The following is a 21,205-nucleotide window of genomic DNA, read 5'->3' as shown; positions in this document are numbered from 1 at the left end:
CTGGGAGGGAGATGCTATCACAAACAGGAAACTGAGGCAGACAGAAGGTCTCACAGGTGCTGGTGTCTGTGGCAGGACCCTGGCCGTGGGTGAAATGGGGCCCTTTTTCCTAGTGGCCAGTTGGGGCCTTCAGCCAGTGTTGAGCGCAAGTCACAGGCGGAGTGGGCTGGGAGTCTCGGCCCGGTCCTGGGAACCCTGCTGCCGGCGGGCTTCCTCCCCGGGGGGCCCAGCTCTTCCGGGCAGTTCTGTATGGGACAGACCAATCTCCTGGATGGGAGACAAGCTGAGCGTGCCGGGCCCCTTCTCCTCCCTGGCTCCCTTTCTCCGTCCCACAGGGGCTTGGGCTCCCAGTGTTCTCCGAACCTCCGGGCCAAGCTACCTTTCCTGTGTGCACATGAGGCGCCCCGCAGGGGGCCTGCCAAGGCTGCCCACCCACTGGTCCTCCCATGAAAACAGAGGCTGAATCGGAAGAAGAGACGGGGAGGCGGGCGCAACGAGAAGGAAACCCGGGTGCTTTTACTCCTCTGACGGCAGAGAACAGAGAGAGCCCACAGGCAAAGGTTTCTGGCACAGGGATCCCAGACAGTCCCCTTGGATGGGGCCTGAGAAATCGATCCTTGTTGATTTGACCTTTGACCAGTGGAGGGGCCTGTCCCGAAATTGGGGGGGGACGACAGAGTGCTGGCTGGAAGCCTGGGTCTCCGCCCTCCTCCCCACCCCCAGGACCTCTCGCTTCAGGTCCCTGACCCCACCCTGCCCAGGCAGAGCCCCAAGGGGCAAAGTCTGGGCTGGGAGCCTCTTACCCCCTTCCCGGCCCAACTCAAAAGGGATCCTCAGGGCTCCTTTCCAGGGGCAGGCCACAGGGAGCCAGCCCCCAGCCCCCCGCCCCCCGAGTCAGGGCACAACTGCTGAGTGACATCAGAGGAGCAAGAGGAGGCGGCTTGGCCTGGGGTGGGCCCAGCCAGGCGCCGTGGAGGAAAAGACCCCTGGGCGTGGGCAGCCGGGAAGCTCTGGGATCTCCCCCCAGCAGTTCAGGCTGTGGGCCGCGGGCAGCTCAGGTGCCCAGCTCCCGCCGCAGCTTGACGATCTCCAGGACCAGTTTCTCCTTTTCCAGGAGAATCTTCTCTTTCTGCAGTTGCAGCGTTTCCTTTTGCAGCTCCAGTATCTCCGTCTGGAGGCGACTCTGCTTGGCCACTTCCCCAGAATCCTTCTCTGGCAGCCCCTCCTCGCCGGGCCGGGGGCCGGGCAGCAAGTCCTCCTCCGCGGTCACCACCGAGGCGCTCACTGAAGGAGAACAAAGGAAAAGGGGGAGGAGAGACAAGGAAGTCAAAGAGGAGGGGAGCCTGGCCGGCCTCACTGAGGAGAGCATGGGATATAAGGGGACATGGGAGAAGCAGCAGATCGGACCAGAGGATGCTGGGACCCTGGACCGGAGGATGCTTGGATTCTGGCCCTGAGGATGCTGGGACCCTGGACCGGAGGATGCTTGGATTCTGGCCCTGAGGATGCTGGGACCCTGGACCAGAGGATGCTTGGATTCTGGCCCTGAGGATGCTGGGACCCTGGACCGGAAGATGCTTGGATTCTGGCCCTGAGGATGCTGGGACCCTGGACCGGAAGATGCTTGGATTCTGGCCACATTTGCAGCCCTGCAGCAAGCACTAGAGCTGGAAGCAGAGAATCTGGGTTCAAGCCCCAGGTCCAGCACTTTTCCTCTTGTCACTCGCAGGATGGTACAGTGAGAAAACCTCCCTCTCCTTGGAGTCACAACATCTGGATTCAGATTCCCTGCCTCTCCCCCACACTGCAATGCTGGGCCTCGGTTCCCTCCTCCACAGGATGTCAGCCCTGAACTCCATTGGCTCTCAGATGCTTTCCAACTCTAAATCTGGGATCCCAGTGAGTCAGTAAGCCCCGGCAGGTGACAGGCTCAAGGTCACCAGTTCCCAGGCAGGCAGAATGGACCAAACAAATGGCCCCAGAAGGGATGAGGCTGGAGGCTGGGGCTCCGGCACACGCCCACCCTGGGCTCCATCTGTGGGCGGGGCCTGCTCTAAGTGCTTGTCCAATCAGGGAAAACCACAGGCTGGGGGTGGCAGACAAAGGAGCTCTGTGGCTCCCGTGCCCGACCGTCCCCTCCCTCCTCTCTTCAGACACTCAGTGATGGCTCTACTTGGCTTCTGGCCCAGGTCTCCCTCCCTCCCTGCAAAGGGACCAGAGTTATCTGTCACCGCCCTGTGGAGAGCTGGCCCGTGCCCGGGCCCTGTGGTTCCTGCCAGCCCTGTCCGGAGGGAGTCTAGCCCACTGGTGATGGGCATCAGGCCCCCAACACCGTTTCTATGGCCCCAGGTGTTTGTGATCCCCCTGGGCTCCCCAGGAACGCTGGGAGTCAGAGGACTTCATTAGCATCGGACGAGGCCTCTGAGGTCCCAATGTTCCATCTTTGGTGCCTCCGCCATCACGGGCAAGTCCTCTAGAGGGGAAAGTCGGTCCTCTTGGAAGGAGAGCAGACCAAAATCACTGAGAGGAGGGGGGATGTCCCGGCCGGCTCGGCCACTGCCACGGCCTCCCGGCCTCCTCTCTCCTCACACTCCAGTCCATCCCCCTGAGATGGCAGGTAACTATCACCATCCCTGCTCAACAACCTCCCAGGGCGCCCACTGCCCCCAGCATCGCACGAAGCCCTTTGGGAATAATGTGCTTCAGGTGGCCCCTCAGCAGTCTCCAGGCCATTTGCACTGGCCTCGTGCTGTCCCTGGGCCCTGACTGCCCCCTCCTCATCTCTGCCTACTAAAGTCTCTCTCTCCCAGCCTGAACCCCCCACGGCTCCCCAAATTACCGGTCTTGCCCTTTAAGGTCCCTGGGATGGGCCTTCCCGTGGCCGGTGTCTCCCCACCTGGGCCCTCTCCCTGGCACCCCCAGCACCTCGGACAGAGCCAGCCAGCCCAGGGCGCCCCGCGCTCTGCTTCCCGCTTCCACACGATGTTCCAGACAAATCGCAGGCGCGGGGCGCGGGCAGGGACGGCCAATGCTTGTGGAGAGCGCGAACCAGAGTGGGCGGACGTGCCCCCCCCCCCAGCCTGTCCTTGGGGATCCACCAGGGCGACCCCTTCCAATGGCCCAGAATCAGCCCGCCTGGAGTCCAGCCCAGGCCACTCTGCCGGCCCTGGCTTGTCCCGGATCTGTCCAGCCCCCGCCTCCTCTGTGTTGTACCATTCCTTCTTCCCCACCCCCGAGGCCGGGAGTGACTCCAAGTGGAGCAGGAATGCTGGGCTCTCTGGACAGGAGGCATCCACTGCCTTTCACAACTGCACGTGAATCTCCTTCCCAACAGGTGGCAAGGGGGCATCCGCCACCTGGTGGAGGGAAACCAGCACTCGTCGGGGGGTGGGGGGGTCCCCTCCCCTGGGGACACTCTCATTGGTGGGGAAGGCTTCCCTGCACTTCCTACCCAACGCTACAAAATCTCTTCCAACTGAGTATGGTTTTCAGGTTTATCTCCTGATTCTGATCCTCCTTAAACTCAGGCCCCTCCCAGCTCTGACATGTTCTAAGGCCCCTCCCAGCTCTGACACCCCCTGTTCTAAGCCCCCTCCCAGCCCTGACATTCCCTCTTCTAAGCCCCCTCCCAGCCCTGACCTCCCCTGTTCTAAGCCCCCTCCCAGCCCTGACATCTCCAGTTCTAAGCTCCCTCCCAGCCCTGATATTCCCTGTTCTAAGCCCCCTCCCAGCCCTGACATTCCCTGTTCTAAGGTCCCTCCCAGCCCTGACATCCCCTGTTCTAAGCCCCCTCCCAGCCCTGACCTCCCCTGTTCTAAGGACTCTCTCAAACTGACAGCCTCTGACCTCTGTCCCAACTTAGACAAGCTAAATTCTGCAGTAGCTGGAACATTCTGGTAAGATGCCTTTGAACTCTCACCTTTCAAGCTCTGACGATCTCTGACTCTAATTCTTTCCTTTTTTTTAAAGGGGTCTCCCAAACCTGCCTCTGCTGGAAGTGCACAGCCACGCACTGGCCAGATTTCAGTGCGTCTGGAGGGAAGACGCCCCGTTTCTGGCCCGCCCCCCTGCCCCGGCCCTCCCGTGCAGACCCCGCCTGGCCCGCTCCACTGCACTAAAGCACCCCGAAGTGGTGAGATCGCCCGGCTCCACGTGCCCACACCCAAGGTTCCCAGTGTGCACCAGCCTGATTCCGTGGGGAAGAGGAGTTCTGACCTTTCTCCCTCTCCCACTTCTAGTATCCATTTGGAATGGGGGCGAGGTCGGAGACCCGCAGAATAAGCGTGGAAGGCCGTGGGGTTCAGCCCCGGCCTCCCGACTCCCTGCCCCCTACCTGCCAGCTGAGAAGCCGATCGGAGGTGATCCCGAAGCTGCCCCGCCTCCCTCCGCCCCAGGACAGCTGCTAATTTGGCCCGGAGCCTGGGAGAATGGGAACAGCCAGGCTAACCCCCCGTCTTCCAGAAACCGGGGCCCGGCGGGGAACACTCGTTCCCCAGGCCACAGCGGGCTGGGAGCAGCAGCAGCAGCAGGACTCCAGCCCGCGCGCGGGGCCTCTGCACACCCAGTACTCTCCCTCCCAGGTCCCTCGGCGGCTCCCGCTCACTCGGGGCCTGTGTGTGCCCCGGGCTGGGGCCACCCCTTCCTTCCCCTGCCTCCTCTGCAGGGGCCTCTTCCTCCCTGTCCTGGGGGAGGCCTCTGAGCCTGGCCTCCCTCACCTGCATCCCTCCTTTCTGCTGCTGATTCTGAACCTTTCTCCCCATCCCTCCCTCCTCACTACAGGTGCCTCGGGAGTCTCCCGGCCCGGCCCAGAACGTGGAAGAGGGCAAGGCTTTTCGCCGCCCTCCTCGGCCACTCTGGCAACCTCTCCCAAGTCTGGGCGGGGCTATGGGGGCCACCATAGCTGGCACAGGGGGGAGCGGGGCCAGAGACCAGAGGCATGATGGGGTGGGGGAGGATACCTAGACTAAGGCAGCCGGGCCGGGGGATGGAGCTGCTTCGGCTGGCCGGACGCTGGGCAGGAGACCCGAGGACTCTCGGGAGAGCCTGACCTTTGGGGGACCTGCGATGGCACCCTGGGGAGGGAGGGGACAGGAGGAGGCACCAGACAGAACTCTGGGAAATACACTTGCCCTTGGGGGAAGGAAACCCAAGAGCCAGGCAAAGGCACAGGAGGGAAATCAGGAACATCCGTTACCAGGGAAGTAAGGGGTGGCAGAGGCCGATTCACTGGGTATGGGCGTGGGGGCCTCCAGGGCCCCTGCCAGCTCTGCCCAGTTCCAGAGGCCGCCCCAGCTCTGCTTTTGGCCTGAGGTTAAAGGTTAATCCCAAACTATCTGGTGCTGAGTTCCACAAAGGATGAATCTAGTTTTCCCTGACTGGGTGGCTGCTGTTCAAGGCAAGAACAGGGTCTGTAACTGAACTCTGGTCTCCCTCACGGATTCCTCCCACCCCATCCTCAAGTCCAAGGCCAGAGGTCAAGGTGCACCTCAGCCGGGGTGCCAGAGGCACTCACTGGCTTGTTGGGGCGGGGAGGAAATCAAGCCCATGAGCTCAGGGCATCCCTGCTGGGCCCCACCACAGAGAGGAGCTGCAGCTGTGGGCGGTACCAGGCTGGGGTCACGGGGGAGCAGCAGGAAGGTAGGGGAAGGAGCAGGGATTGGGCAAGACCCGTGGAGTCTTCCTTTGCCCCCTCGCCCGAGGCTCTCCGCCCTCCCAGAGAGCCTCAGATTTCTTAACTGTGTTTGAAGAAGGCTTTGTGCTTGTGGCTTTGTGGCTCTGGCTAAGCCTTCCCCACAGGCCCATGTTTTTCACCCACCAATGAGAAGCGGGGCCCGAGGTCACGCAATCCTCCTCCTGCCTCCAAGCCTCTCCTCAGGCTTCCTTCCCCTTAATCCCCTTTCTCTTCCTTGGTGACTCCCAGCTCCCCGAGCTCCCTCCCAGGCAAGGAAGAGCTGTCCGCAGTGCTGAGACCCAGGCCCTCCCGTGAACTTCCCAACAGTTTTCTCAGGGACTTGGACGAAGGCATAGACGGCACGCCACACCGACGGGAGGGAGACCGAATCAGACCCCCAAGGGTCTGGGATGGAAGCTGAAATTCGGCAGAGGAATATCCAGCCTTGGTCGGGGACTGAACGCTCGACTTCTCTGGAACAAAGTGGGAGTGGCCTGGTCACGGAGCAGATGGGAAAAAGGGAAAAAGAGACCGAGCACCCGAACTGCACCGGCCATGTGCCGGTCTTTGACCTAAGCACTTTGAAAATTTTTGGAGATTTTATCTCATTTAAAATGTACTGTCCTTCCTTCTGCACCACATCCTTATGTCTCTGGAGCCAAACTCCTGGAAAAGGCCTCTGGATTCTCTCACGCTCTCGGACAGTTCCAGTTTCCGACATCACCGTTCCCCAAAGGGATCCCTTAGGTGCTACAGCCAGTAGCCTTTTCCCCACCCTCCTGCTCCCTGGCCTCTGTGCAGGTAATGACGCATCCCTCACTCTCTCCTCCCTGAGCCTCTCTTCTATCCGGGTGCTCGGGACGCTGGCTCTCCTTGTTCTCCTCCATCTCTGACCGTTCCTCCTCTGCCCCCTTTGCTGTCCAGATGGTGCCCTCCACCAGAGGGGTCCTTTAGGGCTCCGTCCATTTCCTTTCTCCCTCTGATTTGGCATCTCACCAGCTCCTACCGATTCAAATCTGCCTTTCGAGCCTCAATCTCTCTGCTGACCTCCAATCTCTCTTGTCTTTCACCCATCTCCCGGTGTATGTTTAGGAGACATCTTAACCCTTGCTCTCCCAGGACAAAATGAAGAAGGGCGGACAGCAATAGAGTTTGAGCAAGATAACTCTCTGGTCACGGCAAACATCCTTTTTCGACCACTAGGAGGTGCCTCCACACGTGGACACCACCAGATGGCCAATATTAAAATCAGACAGATTATGTATATTCTTTACAGGCAAAGGTGGAGTCAGCTAAAACAAGACCTAGAGCTGGCAGTGGCCCTGAGCATGAGCTTCTTAGTGACAAATCCTGACTTAAATTGAAGAAAGTAGGAGAAATTATCAGACCTAAACAACATTTCACCTGAATATGAAGTGGAAACGACGACTGCATTATGAATACATTTAAGGGAATAGATCCGGTAGCTAGAGGGCCCGAAGAACTACGGACAGGGGGTTGCAATATCGTGCAGGCCACAGCAACAAAAAATATTCCAAGGAAAAGAGCCAGAAAGCAAACTGACTTCCGTGAGGCTTGGCAAACAGCCGAGGAAAGAGGGAAAGGGAAAGGGAAAGATAACTACAACAGGATGTAGAATTCCAGAGAATACTAAGGAGAGAGGAGGGTTTTCTTAAATGAACAATGCAAAGAAACAGGAAAAAAAAAAACAATAGAAAAGCCAAGAGATCCTTTTAAGATACAAAAATATCTTGTGCAAAAATGGGTGAGATAACAAGAGGAATTTAACAAAAGCAGAAGAGATTAAGTGGCAAGAAAAGAGAGAACCGTGATAACCTGATAACCCGATAACCACCATGGTGTGGTTCCTGATCTAGAGAGAGCCAGACATCCTGGAGAGAGAAGTCAAGTGCGCCTCAGGAAGCCGGCAGACAATCAAGCGAGTGGTGGGGATGGAATTCCAGCTGAGCCTTTTAAGGCTCTTAAAATGCCGCACTTAATACCCAGCAAATTTGGAAAACTCCACAGCGGCCGCTGGATGGGAAACGATCAGTTTAGGTCACGTCCCTAAAGAAGGTCAACGCCCAGAAACTTTCCAATTATCCATCAATCGTGCTCATTTCCCACACTGCCAAAATCGTACTCAAGGTTCTGCAAGCTAGGTTTGGCGCGAAGTTAGGGTTGGGTTAGGGTCAGCAGTCTGTGACACAAGAATCACAAGCGCATTTAGGGTTTTAAAGAGGCAAAGGAACTAGAGACCAAACTGCCGACGCTTGCTGGATAACGGAGAAAGCGAGGGAGTTCCCGAAAGACTATACGAAAGCCTTTGACTGTGTGGATCACATAAAATGGGGCAAGCCCTCCAACAGGGAGTACTAGACCATTACATTTGTCTCCCGAGGAGCCTGTACCCGGGCCAAAAAGCAGCAGTGAGAACTGAATGTGGAACAACCGACTGGTTTAATACCGGAAAGGCCAATAACGTGGCCGTACGTCGTTACCTTATTTAACTTCTATGCGGCGAACATCAGGTGACAGGCCGGGTTGTGTGAATCAAAAGCGGCAACGAAGATTACTGGAGGAAATATCGCCAATCTCAGATGCGCAGGGGATACACTCTGATGGCAGAAAGTGAAGGTGTGGGTGAAAGATGAGGGTACAGAAGCTGGCTTGAAGCTTAATATCAAAAAACCCAAGATCTTGGCAACTGGTCCCATCACTTCCTGGCAAACAGGGGCAGAAGAAATGGAAGCAGGGTCAGGTTTTATGCTCTCGGGCTCGAGGATCACTGGAGACAGTGACTGTAGCCAGGAAATCAAAAGCCGCTTCTCCTCAGGAAGAAAGCTCTGGACGGCGTGCTAAAAAGCAGACACATCGCTTGCCTGCAGAATCTGTGAAGTCAAAACTAGGATTTTCCCAGCAGCGACGTATGGCTGTGAGCATTGGGCGACGAGACGGCAACGCTGAGCGCCGCAGAACCGAGGCTTTCAAACTGTGGTGCCGGAGGAAATGTCCGAGTCCCCCAGACGGCAAGGAGAGCAAATCGGTGCGTCCTCAAAGAAATCGATTCAGACTGTTCACTGGAAGGTCAAAAGCTGAAACCCTTAGGCCACATAGTGAGAAGATGGGACTCATTGGAAAGGACCCCGACGTCGGGAAAGACTGAACAAAAGGAGAAGGGGCGCCAGAGAATGAGGTGGAGACAGGATCAGAGAAGAACACGCAGGAGCGTGGACAGATTCTGGAAGATGGGGGAGGACAGAAAGGCCTGATGGGTTATGGTCCAGGAAGGTCAGACAGGATGGAGTGATAAGATGTCTGAACACGACTCATCATCATTCCCTTCCCTTTCATAGCTGAGGGCACCACCCCTCTTGGCTCCCCCAGGTTCACACCTGAGAGGTCACCCTGATCTCCTCCCCACTTCTGCCTGTCCATGTCACCTCCATTCTATCTCCTTTTTTCCCCCTTTTCTTCTCTGCCAGAGCTCATTCCCTCTACCAGGCCTCCTGCAGTGGCTGCTGGGGGCTCTGTTGCCTTAGGTCTCCCCCCATCCAGACCATCCTTCGGGCCCAAGTCTGATCTCATCACCCCATTGGCTCCAGGAGCAAAAACGAGATGCTCTGGTTGGCACTCGAAGGCCTCCTAAGCTATCTCCTGTCTTCTCCTGCCTTGTTCCCCTCCCAGCTGGTCCACACACAGGACCCTCCATCTGTGGGCTCTGAGCATTTTCTCAGGCCATCCCCCAGGCTAAAACACTGATCTCTCTGGCTTCCTTTAGTTCCACATGCTTAAGTCCCCCTTAATTCTGGCACCCTCCCTCAGCTAATTATCTCCTCTTTATCCAGTCTGCAGCATGCCCGGTATACATTTGTTTGCCTCCTCCATCACATCACAAGCTCCCCAAGGAAGGAACTGGGCTCTTTTCGTATCCCTGGGAGCCGGGACAGCGCCTGACCCTTAGTGGTGCTTAATAAATGCTGGCTGATGGACTGATCGTTCCATCTCGGAATGGAGGGTGTTCATTCAGCCCAAGAGAGGAGCCGCTTCCAGGAAGAGGAGGTGATCGTCCGGCTGGGATCCTCAGCCTTCATCAAGTGCCCCTCGGTTTAAGAAAGGCACCGAGAAGCTCAGAGTCCAGAGGGGACGGCCGGGATGGTGGAGGGCCTGGGCTCCGTGTCACGGAAGGATCAGCTGAAGGAACTGGGCAGGTTTTCCCCAACAAAGACTCGGGATAGGGCATATGCGTGGAGCTCCGGTACCCGAAGGGCTGTGCTTTGTAAAGCTCAAGTCAGCTGGCTGGAGAGAAATGTCCCCTCACAATCACAGCTGTGCCACATGGGAGCCGGACGTGCCAGGGAGGCGGTGGGCGCCACCGATTAATGCTACGTGTAACAGTGGGGCTTCCTCCCTCTCAACGGTCCCCTCCTCGTCCAGCTCCGTTCCCTGATTCTGCAACACCGGCCCCTCGGGGGCCGCTAGGGACGGCCCGAGCCTGTCACGGGAGCAGCAGAGAGTGGACGGTGATTCCCAAGGCACGTGAACCAGGGTCGCCGAGTTGGAGGCAGCAGAGAAGCCAAAGGAAGCCGGGGGCACCACATGCCAGACTGAAGACTCCTCTTCCCGAGTTCAAATCCTGCCTTAGACACTCACCAGCCATGTGACGCCGGCTAATCCCCAACCCCATTTGCAATTTCTGCCAAGAGAACCCCAAATGGGATCGTGAAGAGTCGGACGCAACTGAAAAATGACTGCCGGGAGAGAATAATCCAACCTTGAACCTGATCCTGCTTCGACAGGAATCCTTTCCCAAACATCCTGACTTAAGACCTGCGGGAAGGGGGAGCTCCCGCCTGCCTGGGACAGCTCTGATCCTTAGGGAGCTTTTCCTCTCACCCCCTCCATGTTCTGTCCCCCGGGGGCAAGGAGCACAAGGCCCGAGCTATCTGTAAAGTGCCAAGCACAGAGCCTGGTACACAGTGGTGCTATTTAAACGCTTATTCCCTCCCCTTCCAATCCTTAGCCTGTTGGAATCTTTAGAAGCTGCTAACTCATTAGAGCTGATAGATTATTGATCTGCTCTTACAAGAAGATGTTTTGGGCCAGAACCTGAAACAAGGTACTAAGTAGAACTAATTAATACAATGCTTGTGTTCACACCCTTACTCATTGGAGTTCACACGTTTGGGAAATTTCAGGGTTTAGTATGAGATATCGGAATTCACGCCTCCCTTGAAGCTCTTAGGGCCAGAGAGCACTATGGGAGAAAAATCCATAATCCCTCTCTCTCGTATCCCACAGCCTTAATTAATGCCTCTTCTAATCTTGTCAAATTCTGCTTTACAGAAGCTGACTCACCCCCTCCACGTTCTGCACCCCGGGGGCAAGGAGCACAAGGCCCGAGCTATCTGTAAAGTGCCGAGCACAGAGCCTGGTACACAGTGGTGCTATTGAAAAGCTTATTCCCTCCCCTTCCAATCCTTAGCCCATGGAGATGCCTTCTGATCCTTCCCATCATGCAAAATGTTCTCTCTCTCCTGGCTTTGACCCATGAAGGGAGGCTAGTAAGCATGGCTGGCCTGCCTCCATCCAGGTCATTGATAATTGTGCGGCTCAGATGCCCAGGGCACCCTCTCCAAGAAAGGGCTCGCTCTAGAGCACTGCCAAAGCTTTCGCCGATGGCATCAGAATTAGAGCGTATTCTTTTTGGTGAGAAAACTGAGGGTCAGAGTGGTCCCGGAGCCCGCTCTGGCTGGGTCACCGAGCTACAAAGTGTCAACGCCAGGATTTTCTCAGACAAGGCCAGGATCACCGACAGGGAGACTGGCGAGAGCGATGGGGCCGGGGGGAGCTCACAGCACTTAGCGATGGGGCTGAACGTCACAGCTTCCCCCCAAACGCGGCCTGTGTCAAACCTGAGCAGCGATCACCAAGAAGGGCAGGATACGGACAAAAAGAATCTTTATTTGAAACGAGAGAGTTTTAAAAAGCTTCCTCAAGGAAATTTCTTTAGCCTCTCCTTTTTCCATCATCGCAAACCCCAAACGCTCCACCCCCGACAGCCCAGTTTTCAGACCGCTGATGTAAAAGGAGGATCCCTCTCCTGGTGGCCAACTTGTACAACGGCAAGAAACATGGGGAATTATTGTTTCGTGTCTAACTCTACGTTTGTTTCTATCAAACCAGTTTGGCGAGAAGTGGAAATGGCAATGATCCCAGAGGGAGAAGACCTGGGCTCCGACACTTTGCAGGGTGACCTCGGGCGATCCACAGCCTCAGTTTCCTCATCTGTCAGACCAAGGGATAACCCTAAAGGACCCAAGAGCCGAGGGACCTCCTCTGGGGGCCCCATTTCTAACGGACCTCGCTAGGCTTAAATAAGGCCAGAGAGAGCGCGGGATGCTCACCGTTGTCGGTCATGGCGGTGTGGATTCCTTCCGTGCTCAGAGGGTCCAAGCGGCCACTGGGCGTGACGGGGCTGGCGCTCACTGCCAAGCAGGGCCAGTCTAGCAAGGGGCTGACGGGGCATTTAATCTTATAAGTCAGAGCCGGGTCCGGGGACGGGCTCGCCGGGACCGGCAGCGTGCAGAGGTGGGGCAGGTCCCCGGGCGGACCCTCGGGCGAGACGGCCCCGCCGGCCGCGGCGGGGTGCACCTGGGCCACGGGCTCACAGTGCAGGGGCAAGTCCTTCAGTGGGTCAAGCAGCCTCTTCTCACTGTAGTCGGAGGCATCTTCGGTCAGAGCGTCCTCCTTGAATCGGGCCTGAACGTCCACGGGGGATGGGAGGAGGCTCTTCCCCGAGACCTCGGGCCAAGAGTCCAGTTTCCTGCTCACCTCAATCTGACAGAGACCCTCCCTCTCCTGGCCGGGCTCCACGGCGACGCCCTGGGGCCGGAGCACCAGGCCGGGGTCCAGAAAGCCTTCCACCTTGCAGGCGGGCTCGGAGGGGCTGGGGGGACCTTTAGTCCGAAAGCCGGGGCCCGTCGCGTACAGCGGCTCGGGGAGCTCGGAGCCCGTCTTGTTGAACAGGGCAAAGATGTTATGGAAGAGGCGCTCCTGGGGGCGCCGCCGCAGCAGGGGGTGCTTGGCGGTGGCCAGCTCCTTGCGGGCGTCCAGGATCATGTTCTTCCACTTCTTGCGGACCTCTTCGGGCGTGCGCTGGACGAGGGGGTTCAGCGAGTTCACGGCCATCGTGATCTCCTCCCAGGCTTGCTGCCGGTCCGACGTGTTGCGGTAGCGGCCGGTCTTGGGGATGAGGATGTCCTTGCGCAGGCTGAACTCTTCCAGGATCACAATCTTCTCTTCTTCAGAAAACTTAATTCTCTTTGGCTTGGATGTCATCATGGTGACCCTGAAAAAAACCCAGCCGGTCATGCCGGAGCACTCGCCGCCCCACAAATGGCCGCCCGGGGAACCCCAGAGCCCGAAGGCCCGAGGACCAACCTCCTGGCCCGGCCGGGGTGGACGCCCAGCCTCTCCCTGAAACCTCGGGAAGCGGCAGCCCCCGTGGCCATTGGGTCTCCTTCCCGGCCTCCTTCCTGGCCTCCCTCCTAAGCCTCCAGCCCTCCTAGCTGCCCTGTCCATCTCCCACCCCCAGTGCACTCCCTGCCTCCAGGGCATCCTGGAGGGGTTGGGGTCCCCTGGGATCCCCAGACTGGGGGGGTTCCCTGGAGGTCACACTCCTGCCCCCTTGCAGGAGTTGGGGTCCCCTGGGATCCCCAGACTGGGGAGGTTCCCTGGAGGTCACACTCCTGCCCCCTTGCAGGGGTTGGGGTCCCCTGGGATCCCCAGACTGGGGAGGTTCCCTGGAGGTCACACTCCTGCCCCCTTGCAGGGGTTGGGGTCCCCTGGGATCCCCAGACTGGGGAGGTTCCCTGGAGGTCACACTCCTGCCCCCTTGCAGGAGTTGGGGTCCCCTGGGATCCTCAGACTGGGGGGGAGGCGGTTCCCTGGAGGTCACACTCCCTGCCCCCTTGCAGGGGTTGGGGTCCCCTGGGATCCCCAGACTGGGGGGGTTCCCTGGAGGTCACACTCCCTGCTCTAAGCCGTCCCTGATTGCCTCCCCTACCTCTCCTGGAACCTGTTTTTGGCCATGCCTATGGGCGGGTCCCCCAATGTTCCAATGGGGAGCCTCTGGGGATGGGCCTGCCCGCCCCCTCCCCAATCTCATCTCTCGGGGCGCACGGGGTTTCCCTTTGGTGTTTGGGGCACGGCTGACATCTACTTAGCCCGTGCGCCGGGCGGCTTCCTCTCCTCTCAGGCCGGGGAAGGGGGACGGGAGGGCGGGGCCAGGAGGGCGGGGCGGGATGGGGTGGGTGGGGCACTGGGCCCCAGACCCGAGTTCCAATCCAACCTCTGACACTTGCGGGCTGTGGGATCCCGAGCAAGCCTGTTGGCGCCTCAGTTTCCTCATCTGTAAAATGGGGGCCACAACGGCACCTACCTCCCAGGGTGGTTGTGAGGGTCGCATAAGAACAGAACGAGGCCGGCTAAGCCCTCCCTCGGGGGTGCGGCGCCGGGCCTCCGTCGGTGGCCGGGCAGGGCCCCGCCGCGCAGACGGCGCGCGCCCTCCCAACCCACCCGAGGCCAGGATACCCGCCCCCACCAGTGGCCGCGGCGGCGGCCGGCGCGCTCCCAGCCGGTGTCCGGGCTGCGCGCGACGGTGACGTCACGGCGACGCCATCGCTCTGCGCCAACGACCTCCGGGTACAGGGCGGGGCGGGCGCGGTTGCCCGGGGAACGGGGAGGCGTGGCCGGAGGTCACGTGCTCCCGAGCGGCGACGGCGGCTCCCCGGAGCCAATCTCTCATTCCCGTGGGCCCGCGGCCGGGCGCACCGGGCCTGTAGGCCACGCCTCCTCCTCCCCGCGACGCCCTCCTAGTCTGTCGGATCAGACCCGCATTTATTAAACACTGACACAAACTATGTGAAGCCCCGGGAGGCAAAGACGGACCCTGCCCTTGGGGAGTCCCCAGTCTAATGGGAGAGAGCACCTGCAAATCAGACCCGTTCAGAGCAGCTTTGGACATAAGCCCCAGAAGGAGGCGCTGGAATTGTGGGAAATAGGGAAGCTTCCGTAGGTTAGCTGGGAGGGCAGAGCAGAGAGGTCCAGCTGCGGCGGTGGTCGCCCAATGGCCGGAGCCCAGAGATGGAGGGTCTTGCTGGTGGAGCAGCCGGGTGGCGAGGGCACTGGGCGGAAGAGGATGGGGTGGGGAGTGAGGCGTGAGGAGGGGGCTGTCAGCACCAACCAGAGCAGTTCGTGTCTGACCCCGGAGGTGACAGGCCGTCCCTGGCGTTGACTGAGTAGAGGGTGACAGGGTCAAGTCTGTGCTTAAGGAAGGTCACTTTGACATGTGTGTGGGGGGAGGGGGGGTTTCGGGGGGTGAGTTGGATCGGACCGGGGACAGAGCTGAGGGGAGGACCAAGCACAAAGCTATTGCCAAGAGTCAGGAGTGAATATAACTTTATGTAAATAGCTACAGATACATGCAAATATGTACGTATGGACAAATCCATAGCCCTACGTATGGAAAATGTTTTGAATTAACGGGACTTGGTAATAGGCTGCCCCCTAGGCTGTGAGCTGGAGGAAAAGTTAGGAGGAAGAGAGAACTTTCGGAGAAAACTAGACGCCTTCCGTTTTGGCCTTGCTGGGTTTAAGATGGTGGAGGACCCCAAGTCAAGGTAGGCAATTAGGGACGTGAATCCCGACTTCAGCAGAATTCAGGCCTGAATAAATCAACCCGGGAATATTCAGTTTGGAGATCCTACCTGACAGGGAGATCAGGTGGAAGGGAGAAACGGGGTCCTGTAGTGAGGGGCAAAGCAGCGAAAGGGACCAGAATTACTTTCTATTTCCTTATCTATGTATACATTGTGCCCTCCTCCCGGTAGAAGGGAAGCTTCTGGAGGCCAGGGACAGTTTCTTTTCATTCTGAATCCCCAGCACCTTGCAGCGTTTCTTCCACATGGTGGGTGGACCAAATCCTATGTGCTAGCAAAGAATAAAACCGGCCATGACTGGAGCAGGACATGACACGGCCGAGACGCTGTCCCTTCTCAGTTTGCCTTCCGTTCTCCCGGACTCTTTCAGCTGCCGTCAGCATTTATTGTGTCTGCTGTATGCCAGGCAGTGTGATTAAGTGCATTAAAAACCAGGAAAGAGGAAAACGATCTCTTCGGACACGGAGCGCCGATCTAACGGCAAACAATTACGTGCAAACAAGGTGTAGCCGGTCAACCGCAGGAGGAGCCCTCCCGGAGCCTCGGCCTCCCTCCGGGGTCCCTGTCCCTCCTTCCCCAGCACTGGCACCCGCTAGGCGCAGGCTTCTTCAAAGCTCGGTGACTCTGTCTCGGACCGTTTTCCGGTCTCCGAGCCCTGTCCCTCCCCATCCCCGTGTCTTCACTAGTGGTCAGGCTGGTCCCAGATCTCTGACAGGGTCCCAGTCGGCTTCGGGCCTCCGGCAGCCCGCCCTCCCGGCGCTCTAGCTCCTCCCTCTACCTCCTCCCTTCTCGCAGCCTCGGCTCCCCGCCCCTCCCCGGGTAACAGCCCTCCGAGCCGCTGGGGGCGCTGTCCGGTATCGCGTACGCGTACAGGCGCCAGCGGGGGGGAAAGGCCGCGCTCGGTGGCCCGGAAGCCGGCACGGAGCCGGGAGTGCACGCCGGAGGCTCGCTCCCCGCGAATCACGGACCCGCCGGAAACCTCTCGACAGCCAGGGGCCGTCGCCACCGCCTCCATGGGCGCCGAGCACCAGACCCGCCTCTGCCTGGCCAGCTGCGGCCCTGCCACGCCGCCTGCCCTGCTAGAACTGCTGCGCATGCTCCAACGATTCGCCGGGTGAGCCGGGCCCCGCCCCCGAGCCTCGGCTTCTTTCCCTCTAGAATGGATCCCTCCCTCAATCTCCCCGCCCTTCAGCGAGGCCCCGCCCACCTCTGTCCTTCCCGTGCCGAGATATTTTCCGCCTCCAGGGGGCGCCGGACGCCTAAGGGATGGAGCCGACTTCCATCTCTGACTTCTGGGCTTGTCTAGGTTTGGGGCTCGGGCCCTGCGTCTCTCTGCCTCTTTGCGCAAACCTGTCTCTCCCAGAGTCCTCCATATCCCTGTCATTCAAACATTTATGAAGCACTGACCGTGTGCAAAGTCTGCCCTTCCCTTTGTCTCCCTTCATGGCTCCTGCCTGAGGCCCCCTGAGCCCGCGTCACCTCGGGCCCCCCGCCCTTGCACGGGGGAGGGAGAGCACTGCGAGCATGGCCCGCCCCGCCCCAGCAAGGTCGGGCTCCCCGAGAGCCCCACCCCCACCCCAGGTCACTCGCTGTGGGGGGGGGGGGCGCACGTGGATGTTAGGGGGGGGTGAGGGGGGGGCCGATGAAACCTTCGGTTTTGGGTTTGGGCTAAGCTGGGGCCGAGGCGGGACTGAGCCCAGTGCGGGGGGAGGGGCTCAGTGCCAGCTGGTTTGGTGGGTGGGGGCGCCCTTCCCCCAGGGGGGTCACTGACCAGCGCACCGTCCTATCCCTGCAGGGCCTCTGGCCGCCGGTGCCAGGAGCAGAGCCTGGCGCAGGCCGGGAGCCTCTTGCCCGCTCTGAGCCAGGCCTGGGCCCAGCTGGCGGCCCCCGAGGCCCAGCCCTTCCTGCGCTGCCTCCTGAGCTGCCAGCTCGAGGCCACGGGCAGCCTGGGGGCCTTCCGCAAGCTGGAGAAGGTGGGTGCCCGCCCAGACCGCCCTCCCCTGCCCCGGGCCCCGGAGGGGGGAGGGGCGCCCAGTGACACTGAGGGCAGGGCCCGGATTCAGAGCCAGCTCCCCCGGTCAGGCTGGGAGACCCCATAACCCTGAACTTGCCGGCCTGGCCGGGAGGGGGCGTCTCGGAGTTGGAGTGCGTCCTTTCCCGGCTGGGACCCCGTCACCCCCAGTCTCTCAGACCCTCAGTTTCATCATCTGTCAAATGGGTTGCTGATAGCTGTACAGCTTCCTCCTAGAGGGGCTGTGCCCGGGTCAGGGGAAGGGGCAAACTGAGTCCAAAGCTCTGAGAGTCTGAGTGAGGGGGGACCAGCACGAGCAAGTGCCCTGAAGGGGGGCGGGGAACCCACGGTGCATGGGGGGGGGGTAAAGAGAGAGCCAGAGATGGGAACGTAGATGGGGAGAACCTTCAATGACAGGAGGAGGAAGGAAGGAAGGGGGGAGGGAGGAAAAAAGGAGGGAGAGAAACAAGGAGGAGAGGGAACGAAGGAAGGAAGAAAAAAAGAAAGGAGGGGAAGAGTAAAAGGAAGAAGTGAGGGAGAGGAAGAACAGGAGGGAAGGAAGGAAGGGGAGGGAGAGAGGGAAGGAAAGAAGAAAAAGGAAGGGGGTAGGAGGAAGGGAAGAAGGGATAAAGGAGGGCAAGAAGGGAGGGAAGGAAGGAGAAAAGGAAGGGGATGGAGAGAAGGAAAAAAAGGAGGTGGGAAAGGTAGAAGGAAGGAAAGAAAGGAGGGAGGGAAGGAAAGAAAGGAGGGAGGAAGGAAGAAAAGGATGAAGGAAGAAAAGGGGGAGAAAAAGAATAAGGAAGGAAGAGAGCGATGGAGGAGAGAAGAAGGGAGGGAAGGAAGAGAAGGAAGGAAAGAAGCAAGGAGGGCTGGAGGGACCGAGGAAGTAGCGAAAGAAGGAGGAAGGAAGGAAAGAAGAAAGAAGGGAAGAAAGGAGGAAGAAAGGTTGGTCCCAGTTGGGAAGCTGCTCCCAGGGAGCTGATATCATGACAGCGACACTGGGGGCCTCCAGCAGAGGAGCTTTCTGGGTCTGGAGCCCACTCAAGGACCCACAGATTGACAGAGCCCCCCCCCCAGCTCGAGCTCTGGCCCCCTTTTGGTTGCATTTCACCCCCTTTGCCCTTCCTGCAGATTGTGGCCACATTGGCTGCAGGGAGGGAGAGCGTGGCGTCCGAGGAAGTGGCCGGGATGCTGGGCCATTTGACCCAGGGCCAGCAGGTGAGGGGGGCTGGGAGTGGGGGTGGGGTGGGCAGTGACGGGCCCGGGCCCTCTGTGGGGGCTGACGCCTGCCCCTCCCTTCCCTTCCCTTCTAGGCCTTGACTCTGGGAGAGCTTCGCACAGGTCAGTTCCTCCCCTGCCCCGCTCCTCCCCCATTCTGAGACTGGGTCCCGTCCCTAGGGACGGGGCCAGAGAATGGGCAGAGGCCAGGCCTTTGTCCTGGGAACCGGGGCCACAGCTCTGGCCGCCCACCTTCCGACCTCGAGCTGGGAGGCCCGGGAGGGGGGGCCATGCTTGGCGGGGCTCCTTGGGGTGGGGGATCCCTCGTCGTGCCCACCGCCTGACCCCGCGGGCCCCTCTGCCCAGTGTGTCTGTTCCTGGAGGAGAGCAGCCTGGCGCGAGAACACTGGAGACACGCCCTGGGCAGCCTGCTGGGCCGCGCGGCCTCCACCCTGGCCTCCGTGCTACGGGACCCCGCCGCCGGGGCCGGGGAGCGGGCCTGCCACGCGGTGAAGGTGGGCCCCCTTTTCTCCCTGGATCCCCACCCGGGAAAGCTGGGCCCGAGCGGTCACGGCCAAGAGCCCCAATGAGTGCGCTGCCTGATGGCGGCCCCCGGGGGGCTCAGGGCCGCCCCCAGAGCCCCAAAGCCCTCCGGGGGCCCGTGGGAGGGGGGCGGGGCCGGCTGGCGGTCACACCGGGGGATGGGCCCGATCTCTGCCCACAGCTAGTCCTCCAGCTTTTCCAGAGCATGCCCGAGGAGGTGGGGGCCCGGACCTGGAGCCCAGCAGGGGGCGGGGAGCCCCTGGCAAGCATCCTTCAGTCCCTGGTGCAAGTGGTCCTGGGAAAGGTGAGGAGACTTTTCTGAGGCTGAGAGCCAGCCCTGTGGCCCGGGCCAAGGGGGCGGGGCCTGCTGACCGCCCCCAGGGGAGCCCGCCTGCTTCAGCTCTTGCCCTTCTGCAGGTGGCCAGCAAGGATGCCCGGCTTCTGGCTGGCACAGCCCTGGGCATGCTGGTGAACGCGGCCCCCACGCCGGAGGCGGGGGCCGGCGCGGTGTCTCAGCTGCTGCGGCTGCTCGGCCCAGGTGAGGCTGCGAGAGACGAGCCGGAGGCCAGCCCTTCCCGGCCTCTCCCGGGCCCCGGGCCCGAGCCGAGCAGTGTCCCTGCACTCAGTGCGGGCCGTCGGCCGGACTCCCGGGGCTGCCCTCGGGACTCTCACTCAGGGCGCAGGAGCCTCCTCGGGAAGTCGGGGTGTCACTAGTGGGCCCTGAGCCGAACCTCAGGGAGCCTCTGGCCGAAAGCGGAGCCGGTCTGGGCGGCCTCGGCCCGGAGGGAGCGGTCAGGGGAAGGGAGGAGGCTCCTCTGAGCGGGTTGGTTTGTCCTTAGACCCTGGGGAGCAGAGGCTTGGGGGGCTCCGGGTGGCTGTGCCCCCCATGAACCCCGATGGGCTGGAGGACCTGGTGCTGAGCCGAGGCCTTCTGACCTCCTGCAGGAAGGACATCCTGACCTTCAGGCCCCCTGGGGGGAAGGTGAGTCCTGGCCTGGACTTGGGGGGCCTGGAGGAGGCCCTGGTGGCAAGGGTGCCCTGAACCGAGGAATGAGGAGGCAGAGGGGCTGAGGGGCCCCACTCGGCCCTCACATCCTCATGTCAGCCCAGGGATTTGCCAGGGGCGTCTGCCCTGCCTGGGCGAGGCTGTCCCCGAGGGCCCCCTCCTCTGCTCCCGAGCCTTGGGGCCACGCTGGCCACTTTCTTCATAGCGTTTCCCCCCAAATCCCAGGCCTGTCTGCTGCTGGGGGCCCTGATACCCCCCGTTGGCCCAGGCTGGAGCGAGAAGAACATGGACTACCGTGCCTTCCTCCTGCAGGGTGAGGACTCTTGGGGCCAGTGGGAATGGATGATGGGGGCAGGGCCTGCTGGGGCTGGGGGCCTGGGACCCGGGGCCTGCTGGGGCTGGGGGCTTGGAGCCTGGGGCCTGCTAGGGCTGGGGGCCTGGGACCTGGGGCCTGCTGGGGCTGGGGGCCTGGGGCAGGAGGAGAATTTCCAGGCCTAGGTTGGCGTTTGGGAGCAGAGCTTCTGGGGATAGGTTTCCTCTGGGGAGAAGCCAGAGTCCCCACACAGCAACAGTCTTGGCCTTGGGTGGGAGGGGAGGAGGCCACAGGCGGCCCTGATACTGGACAGTGGTTCTGGCCGAGCGAGGGCCGGGCCCTGGGAAGTGGGATGAAGCTCCTGGCCTGGGGGCCTCACCGGAAGGCCTTGGGCACACAGGGGGTCTCAGACAGACCCCCAGGGCCAGGGGCCTGACAGTGTCCGCTGCCCCTTCCCAGCTTTTTTGCTGTGGCTGCGACGGCTCCACGAAAGCACCCCCGGCATCTGGATGGGGCGACTCCTGAGCGGGACCTCCCAGGGGGCCCTGCGGCTGACTCAGTTCATCTGGAGCAACACCGAGAGCCCGGTAGGAGACTCCCCCTAGGCCAGGCTGGGCCTCCCTCTCCTCCCGGTGTCGGAGTCCCTTGTGCAGAGTGGGCGGCGAGGCCCCTGGAAGGGCCCGGGAAGATGGAGCCAGGGATGTGGCCCTGGGCACACTGC

At 60.6% G+C, this 21,205-nt stretch overlaps 2 protein-coding genes across 2 annotated transcripts; one reads left to right on the top strand and one right to left on the bottom strand.

Annotated features, from left to right (window-relative positions):
• Positions 1-491: 491 nt before the first annotated feature.
• LOC127548778 (uncharacterized) lies at positions 492-15,640 on the bottom strand. Its single transcript, XM_051976348.1, has 5 exons — positions 15,620-15,640; positions 14,664-14,969; positions 14,115-14,371; positions 12,079-13,022; positions 492-1,284 (listed from the first exon to the last, which is right to left on the bottom strand). Exons 1-5 carry the CDS (start codon positions 15,638-15,640, stop codon positions 1,055-1,057), a joined length of 1,758 nt encoding a protein of 585 aa, XP_051832308.1. The 3' UTR covers positions 492-1,054.
• Positions 15,641-15,686: 46 nt separating this feature from the next.
• LOC127548769 (uncharacterized) lies at positions 15,687-21,170 on the top strand. The gene is made up of 11 exons (XM_051976336.1): positions 15,687-15,768; positions 16,189-16,507; positions 17,189-17,366; positions 18,536-18,622; positions 18,718-18,745; positions 18,989-19,137; positions 19,347-19,469; positions 19,583-19,703; positions 20,005-20,147; positions 20,397-20,484; positions 20,944-21,170. Exons 1-11 carry the CDS (start codon positions 15,687-15,689, stop codon positions 21,087-21,089), a joined length of 1,464 nt encoding a protein of 487 aa, XP_051832296.1. The 3' UTR covers positions 21,090-21,170.
• Positions 21,171-21,205: the final 35 nt, after the last annotated feature.

Source organism: Antechinus flavipes, chromosome 1, assembly GCF_016432865.1.
Source record: "Antechinus flavipes isolate AdamAnt ecotype Samford, QLD, Australia chromosome 1, AdamAnt_v2, whole genome shotgun sequence".
NCBI lineage: Eukaryota > Metazoa > Chordata > Mammalia > Dasyuromorphia > Dasyuridae > Antechinus > Antechinus flavipes.
The sequence above is the reverse complement of the archived record's forward strand: the minus strand, read 5'-3'. Positions and strand labels throughout refer to the sequence as shown.

Excerpts from the sequence above, each read along its gene's own strand:
- LOC127548778 (XM_051976348.1), bottom strand. The coding sequence starts at position 15,640 with ATGTGGAAGAAACGCTGCAAG. Across the intron at positions 13,023-14,114 it reads CCTCACAACCACCCTGGGAG|GGTCACCATGATGACATCCA; the intron begins GTAGGTGCCGTT and ends GGTTTTTTTCAG. Across the intron at positions 1,285-12,078 it reads CACCGCCATGACCGACAACG|TGAGCGCCTCGGTGGTGACC; the intron begins GTGAGCATCCCG and ends GTTCTCCTTCAG.
- LOC127548769 (XM_051976336.1), top strand. The coding sequence starts at position 15,687 with ATGACTGGAGCAGGACATGACACGGCCGAGACGCTGTCCCTTCTCAGT. Across the intron at positions 20,148-20,396 it reads TCAGGCCCCCTGGGGGGAAG|GCCTGTCTGCTGCTGGGGGC; the intron begins GTGAGTCCTGGC and ends CCCAAATCCCAG. Across the intron at positions 20,485-20,943 it reads CCGTGCCTTCCTCCTGCAGG|CTTTTTTGCTGTGGCTGCGA; the intron begins GTGAGGACTCTT and ends GCCCCTTCCCAG.